The sequence below is a fragment of the Anarrhichthys ocellatus genome, unplaced genomic scaffold, assembly GCF_004355925.1.
Source record: "Anarrhichthys ocellatus isolate YVR2014 unplaced genomic scaffold, GSC_Weel_1.0 scaffold2238, whole genome shotgun sequence".
Classification (NCBI taxonomy): domain Eukaryota; kingdom Metazoa; phylum Chordata; class Actinopteri; order Perciformes; family Anarhichadidae; genus Anarrhichthys; species Anarrhichthys ocellatus.
The window spans coordinates 210-8192 of NW_022282212.1; the positions used below are offsets into that span (position 1 = coordinate 210).

Genomic DNA, 7983 nt, shown 5'->3' on the forward strand with positions numbered 1-7983 from the left:
CAGCTATCCCCGGACCCGGCCGCCGCCTCAGCGCCGCAGCTATCCCCTGACCCGGCCGCCAGCGCCGCAACTATATCCGGCCGCCGCAGCTATCCCCGGATCTGGCCTCCGAGCCGCAGCGGGTTCCAGTTCCGGCTGCCGCGACCTCCAGTTCCAGCCGCCGCGACCTCCAGTTCCAGCCGCCGCCGCGACCTCCAGTTCCAGCCACCGCCCCAGAGCCACCGCGACCTCCAGTTCCGGCCGCCTCCAAGCCGCAACGGGCTCCAGTTCCGGCCGCCCCCGAGCCGCAGCGACCTCCAGTTCCAGCCGCCGCCGCAACCTCCAGAGACGCCGGGACCTCCAGTTCCGGACCCCGCTGGGCCACCATCTGAATCCTGTTCCCCGGAGCCCCGTCACCTAATCGGTTTATTCAGTGCACCTGTCAGTCACACCCACCTCGTCAGCGCATTACTCTCACCTGCTCACTCTGCTGCATCACTATTTAAACCCCGGTCACACACACACTCACTGCCAGATCATTTTCATGTCTACCCGCCCGTTTGGCTCGTCCTGTTCCCGGTTTTCCCCGTCTGCCTGCCCTGCCTCGTCCTGCTGGATTTCCTCTCTTGTCTCATCCGTGGATTCCCTGTTATGTTCCTGTAAGTTTTCATTAAATACCTGCGGCACTCTACTTCTGGTCTGGTCTGCATTTGAGTCCTCCACCACACCCCGTGACAATTACTGCATATATGCTGAAAACATGGTTTCGACTAATATGTGATAAATATATAATATCTATAGCAGTTACAACACGATTCATTAGGAGTCTTGTGTCCATGTGATGTTAGTCCAATAGTCGCTCTCTTTTAGCTCTGTCTTTGGTCTCCACCAACTCCTGAGGAAACACCTGTCCCTTCTCTGCTAAATGCTCCACTGAGTCCACCAGCTAGTCTCTAACTGTCTGAAACAATGAACCGAAAGATGCAAAACACTGAGAGGAACTGCAGAGTTGGTGATAAGTCTCTAACGACTTCTTTCATAGTCATTCGTCCTAATGTTGGGTTAATGCAGCTTTAAGGTGAGGTTTCCAGCTGGATGTCCAGTGGAGCTTAGTTTTAACATTTACACTGTTGAATTAAAAAATGTCTGAATGTGGTGACGAAACAAGCCCTCAAATAGTGGGTGTGTATCTTAAAAAGTCCATGTTGGGCCGACCCAAACAAATCACCCTGGTGGCTGAATAGCCACAGCTCCTTTATAATGACTGTACAGTGTGAATGAAACCTGCTTTGACAAAAAGAGGAAGTGAATTATTTGTGGCAGCGCCTCGCTCAGTCAGCACTTCTGTGTTCTGCTTCGGTCACCATGTGTTACTCGTGCAGTGGACTTTCCCCACTCAGCTCATGTGTTAGTGTTTTGAAAAAGACACAGCTTTCAGTGTGGAGATGTTATGAATGAATGATGTTTGGAAGGAGAAATCAAATGTCTGAATAGAAGAGATTCACTGATATATCAGGTACGTGTCTTGTCTTCTAAGGCTTTGAGTAAGAAACAGCAATAACTTGAGCTGGGTATTGAATCTCTTTGAGTACAGATGATGTCTGGAAAACTGACACCCGCCTAAAAGTTGTGCAGATTCTGAATCTTGTTCACTTTTAATTTCATTACAATGTCATGTCGTTTATACTACTTAGTTCCTGTGTGGCTGTGAATTCTTGCGACACATTGGACATACATGCACAGTCTCAATCAGTCTGGTCATCGGCCTGTGGTGGATAAATGCCAACTGCAAGTATGTGCATGTAGACAGGGTCCAGTTCAAAGAGACTTTCTGCTGCGTCTTTGGATTGCATTAGTTTAATGGATTTTAACAGAGTTGATCAGGTCTCAACAGCATATTTTCTGTCAGTTTTTAAAAGATTGGAAAAGTTTTAATGGATATTAGTGAATTTTACTGCACGCTGCATATGTGATAGAATTCAATATACCTAGTCCTATATTAGTTTCTTGTGACCTGCCTAATCTTCATGTGTAGTGCCCCTTTAATTATTTCAATTTTACTGAGGTCCAGAGCGTTCAGTGTGCTGCTGTTAGTCACCACGTCTGTTCCAGGCTGGGTTGCCCGGTCAGTTGGTGTTGGCAGTCGGCAGATACGATGACTTACTCCTCTGATCCAGTCATTCATTATATATTCTAAACATGAAATATGTACCACTGTTACCTGTTCCAACTCCACCCTATTTTGGAGCAAAACCGCCTAAAATGACATACCCAAATTAAAATGGCTGTAGCTTCTGAACCACTCTGACTATATGCATAAATGAGGTCTTTCTAGAAAGAAAACCCCCTAAGGTTCCTTGTGGAAGTGTCAGAAAACCTGTAGGTCATACAGAAACAGAGCAGTGGGCCTTTGAAATCAGTAAAAATTGAAGAGTTTTGTCTGCCTAAAATAGTGTCTTTCAGTATAAATAACTGCCTGTGGCTGTATTTTTGCAGGTAAAGGACAGTATAGGGCTGTAACTACACTATCAGTGAACAACTGCCTCAAATTTGAAGAAGATTGGACAAAGTATGACCATTCTACAGTGTTTCTTCCATGAAGAGATCCAGGCGGAGCTCTAAAAGGATATTTGGAGACCCAAATGGACACATGGTAACCAAATGATATTCTGACACACTAAAGGTGTTTCTTCCTTGATATTTTGATATTATATTCTTTTCCTTTTATTTTTAGCCTTTGCAAATTGCAAAAACTATGTATATATGGTCGAAGACGTGGTGTGTGAGTAGCGGACTTGCTGTGCGTAATGGCTGCGACAGAGTGCACGATCGAGTATGCCGGTAGTTCATTTGCGCAAAGGTTATATGTTGGTTTACGGCTTACGTAAGAAACAGTCAAGGTTTGCACTATAAGTACTAGCATTTTCTGAAGGCACTAGTTCCATGGTAAGATCCGCTAGCACATTGTCGGGTCTGTAATGTGTCTTTTTCCGTCGAAATGCTGCAAGATCCGACTTGCAGCGGTTATGGTGACTTTGGGCAGTGTGTGTTTGGGCTCCTTTTGTGAAAAATCCATAAGAAATAAAAGAAAATAGATGTTTTCTTTGCAAAGATGAGGATTTGGGGCATGCTCGGATACCAAACACAGCCATGTTTTGTGACGTATTTTGCAGAAGCAAGCCGTACGAACGGAAGGGGAGGGGATCGAGGACGCCGGCGTCCTCGCGGGGTGCAGGAGGTTAAAATCATGTAATGAATTATTTTAAAACCAAGTCCATCATGTTGAAGAGTTAACTGTCCTTGTAATCTCATTCACAGTCTAATACAGCTTTAGCACTTTTCCTTTTTCTTGCTTTTTTGTCTTGTTGGATTTTGGCGTGACTCTAATCATAGTCGTCCAGTGTGTTAGTGATTCATTTTTAGGATGTATATTCTTTGTATGTTTCAGTAATCTGAATTTCTGTTCCCAGCTTTAAGTCATCAAGGTGTGTATTAAATATTCAATATTACCGGCACTCCTTCTGTAATTTAACCTCAAACACGTTTTTGCGTTTTCAGTAGTTGGTTCCCCATGAAGGTTTAGTGTAAGAACATTGTGACCTGCTGGCCTCAGAATGTGGTGCAGCTTTAGTTTTTCTGGTGCGTTGATCTTGAACATGTTTTTTCTGCTCTGCTGTCTGGTGTTGGACCACCAGCTGCCTGCAGATGTGCTGAGGCTGAAGGAGCGTTTTGCCGTCACCAGGAGAGAGCTGGCGGTGCATCTCACTACACCTGATGTTGCCCACATCAGACAGAGCTGTGACACTAAGGTAGGAGTCTGACTGGGTCGTGTTTCTCTCCAGTCCTCTTCCTCTTTTTAGAGATAATAAAGAAGTCTTTGAGGGAGGAAGGACTTGTTCTGCTGGCCCTTTAGAACCTCGGATTAACCAACTAATGTGATACAAATAAGGGCTGATAAGTCAGTTTTTTTTGACAAATTGCATTTGTTACATGTTTGTATCAGATTTGATAATATGCATAACCTTGCTTATACGACTGTATTGTGTTTTCCAGGTGCAGCAGTTGATGAAAGCAGCGAGGAGTGGTACCAGGGACGGTTTAGAAAAGACCAAGTTAGCCATGATTCGCAAAGTGTCATTCCTGCAGAGAAAAGACTCCACAGGTGCAGAAACTGGGATGAACTAGTTCACCTATTCTGTTCAGTTTGTGGAGATCAGCCTTATCGTACTTGTCAGTTATACAGTGGGTACGGAAAGTATTCAGACCCCTTTAAATTTTTCACTCTTTGTTTCATTGCAGCCATTTGCTAAAATCAAAAAAGTTCATTTTATTTCTCATTAATGTACACTCAGCACCCCATCTTGACAGAAAAAAACAGAAATATAGAAATTTTTGCAAATTTATTAAAAAAGAAAAACTGAAATATCACATGGTCAAAAGTATTCAGACCCTTTGCTGTGACACTCGTATTTAACTCACATGCTGTCCATTTCTTCTGATCCTCCTTGAGATGGTTCTACTCCTTCATTGGAGTCCAGCTGTGTTTAATTAAACTGATTGGACTTGATTAGGAAAGGCACACACCTGTCTATATAAGACCTTACAGCTCACAGTGCATGTCAGAGCAAATGAGAATCATGAGGTCGAAGGAACTGCCCAAGGAGCTCAGAGACAGAATTGTGGCAAGGCACAGATCTGGCCAATGTTACAAAAGAATTTCTGCAGCACTCAAGGTTCCTAAGAGCACAGTGGCCTCCATAATCCTTAAGTGAAAGTAGTTTGGGACGACCAGAACTCTTCCTAGACCTGGCCGTCCAGCCAAACTGAGCAATCGTGGAAGAAGAGCCTTGGTGAGAGAGGTAAAGAAGAACCCAAAGATCACTGTGGCCCTCCACCAGTCGGGGCTTTATGGCAGAGTGGCCCGACGGAAGCCTCTCCTCAGTGCAAGACATATGAAAGCCCGCATAGAGTTTGCCAAAAAACACATGAAGGACTCCCAGACTATGAGAAATAAGATTCTCTGGTCTGATGAGACCAAGATTGAACTTTTTAGCATTAATTCTAAGCGGTATGTGTGGAGAAAACCAGGCACTGCTCATCACCTGCCCAATACAATCCCAACAGTGAAACATGGTGGTGGCAGCATCATGCTATGGGGGTGTTTTTCAGCTGCAGGGACAGGACGACTGGTTGCAATTGAAGGAAAGATGAATGCGGCCAAGTACAGAGATATCCTGGAAGAAAACCTCTTCCAGAGTGCTCTGGACCTCAGACTGGGCCGAAGGTTCACCTTCCAACAAGACAATGACCCTAAGCACACATCTAAAATAACAAAGGAGTGGCTTCGGAACAACTCTGACCATTCTTGACTGGCCCAGCCAGAGCCCTGACCTAAACCCAATTGAGCATCTCTGGAGACACCTGAAAATGGCTGTCCACCAATGTTCACCATCCAACCTGACGGAACTGGAGAGGATCTGCAAGGAAGAATGGCAGAGGATCCCCAAATCCAGGTGTGAAAAACTTGTTGCATCATTCCCAAGAAGACTCATGGCTGTACTAGCTCAAAAGGGTGCTTCTACTCAATACTGAGCAAAGGGTCTGAATACTTATGACCATGTGATATTTCAGTTTTTCTTTTTTAATAAATTTGCAAAAATTTCTACATTTGTTTTTTTCTGTCAAGATGGGGTGCTGAGTGTACATTGAGATATAAAATTAACTTTTTTGATTTTAGCAAATGGCTGCAATGAAACAAAGTGAAAAATTTAAAGGGGTCTGAATACTTTCCATACCCACTGTAAATATCTGTATCAAAGCTACCAGAACAGATTCGTAAAGGGGTTGTATTTCATTTTGCAGGTGAGGGAAAGGATGATGCAGGTTACCTGGATGTGTCTGTGTGTGAGTTGAAGCACCCTCCACCACAGCTGTGCCCCATGCCAGAGGGGCTCAGCAGTCAGCAGGTGACACTCAAGATGACCAGCTTTAGTTTTTCTGCAGCGTATTTAGAAAGCAGCATCCACGTTTTAGACATGTCACTACAGCTTCACTGCTTCCTATGGTTAAGCTCAGTATCTGTAACATTTTTATTCTCCCTGTTTGTTTGATCCTGTTGTAGTAAGAAGACTGTTTTTAATTAGCTGATAACTCAACACGTCCTCCATGTTTACCTGTTGTCTTGATGAATTCAGTGTAATGTACATTTCCACAGCACTAATTCCATCAGTACAACTACACATGTCATACTCACCACTCTGCTGTTCTCTCTTTCACTTTGTTACAATAATACTGCTTTCATTCACCAATCAATGCTTCTACTTTGCTGTTTTCTCAATTGTTGATAAAGGAAAACTTCACACAAAATGACCAATTGTATATCAATGACTGACCTGTTACCTTGGATTCTTGAGGAAAAACTAGTTTTTCTCTCCGGCCTTTGCTGTGAATGGAGAATCCAGACACGGCAGAACGATCTTGGTGATTGGACGTAAATGGGGGCTGTGATTAACAACAGCAAATAGTAAGGTTTTTGCGAAGATGTATGTGTTTGTGAAGTAGTGAGCATACTGCATACATCCATAGACTGGATAAACGAGACTTGGATTATACTGCACGAGTTGTGTGAGAGTTTGTAAACTGATGTCGTGATATAGTTTTGCTGTTGTCCAAAGCGGCGCCATTTACTTCAATTCATCAAGACGTTTCTCCATTTTTTTTTTTTTTTATTCTTCGTTCAACATGGAGGCATGATAGAAAAGCAAAGTGTCCTTCAGCAGTTCAAGGTTAACCTGGGTGAGTAATAAATATACAAATATTCATTTTGTGGATGAACTATTCCTTTTAAACTTCTATAAGTGGAACTCAACACTTCCTGTAGATGGCATATTATTTAATTGTGAGAAATAAATGAGTGTAAAAAAAGAGACCAAGAGAGCAGCAGAGTGCTGAGTAGGACTCAGTTTCTTCTTCTTGTTCTGATGGAATTAGTGCTTTAGAAATGTACATCATACTGAATTCATTTAGCCATTGCAGTACAGGTAATTCTATGTTGTTTTTAACCAGGCCTTTGTTAGTGGTGTTTGTGCTGACCACAGCAATTATTTGACACACCGTTATTTTAATATCAGCTTTCATTTGATAATTTACAGGATACAATGTGGTACATTGGAAAAACCTCTAACAGTAATTAATTGCAGGTGTTTTTAAAATTCATTGATGTGAATGTTTAAGTTTCTCACTGCCTCCTTCAGGTGGTCAGACGTCTCATCCTCACCTCCATTGTGCAGAGTGAAAGCAACTACCTGGACTCTCTCAAGAGAATCCTCCAGGTGAGTCACGTCCCTCCTCAGGTAACAGGAAGTCACTTTGTTTCTATGGGAGAGAGTGAGAGTGGAACATATTTATGGTCTGTGTTCACTGTTGTGTTGAGAAGATCATAACACCAGAGCATCAGTGGTGACGGAGCAATTCTGTGGCTCTTCACTTTATGACCCATCTCTGCGTTCTGTTTTCCGCTCGCATTACCATTGTTATGCCGATGACACCCAGCTGGTCTTGTCATTTCCCCCCGGTGACACTCAAGTGGAGGCACGCACCGCTGCGTGCTTGGCTGACATCTCGAAGTGGATGACGACACAGCACCTCAAGCTGAACCTGGACAAAACCGAGCTACTGTTCCTCCCGGGGAAGGGCTGCCCGCTCCGAGACCTGTCCATCACCATTAATGATACCGTGGTGACGCCAACTCGGACTGCGAGGAAGCTGGGTGTGACCCTGGACGACCAACTGTCCGTCCATCCATCCATTTTCCTCCGCTTATCCGGGGTCGGGTCGCGGTAGCAGCAGGCCAAGCAGGCTGACCCAGACTTCCCTCTCACCAGCAACATGTTCCAGCTCATTCTGGGGGATCCCGAGGCGTTCCCAGGCCAGCTGGGAGATGTAATCCCTCCAGCCCGTTCTGGGTCTTCCCCGGGGTCTCTTCCCAGTTGGACGTGCCTGGAA

At 44.3% G+C, this 7983-nt stretch overlaps 1 protein-coding gene across 1 annotated transcript; it reads left to right on the forward strand.

The window, feature by feature from the left end:
- Nucleotides 1-2592: 2592 nt before the first annotated feature.
- LOC116378219 (rho guanine nucleotide exchange factor 10-like protein) lies at nucleotides 2593-7564 on the forward strand. Its single transcript, XM_031840052.1, has 5 exons — nucleotides 2593-2632; nucleotides 3675-3788; nucleotides 4033-4141; nucleotides 5842-5945; nucleotides 7233-7564. Exons 1-5 carry the CDS (start codon nucleotides 2630-2632, stop codon nucleotides 7419-7421), a joined length of 519 nt encoding a protein of 172 aa, XP_031695912.1. The 5' UTR covers nucleotides 2593-2629; the 3' UTR covers nucleotides 7422-7564.
- Nucleotides 7565-7983: the final 419 nt, after the last annotated feature.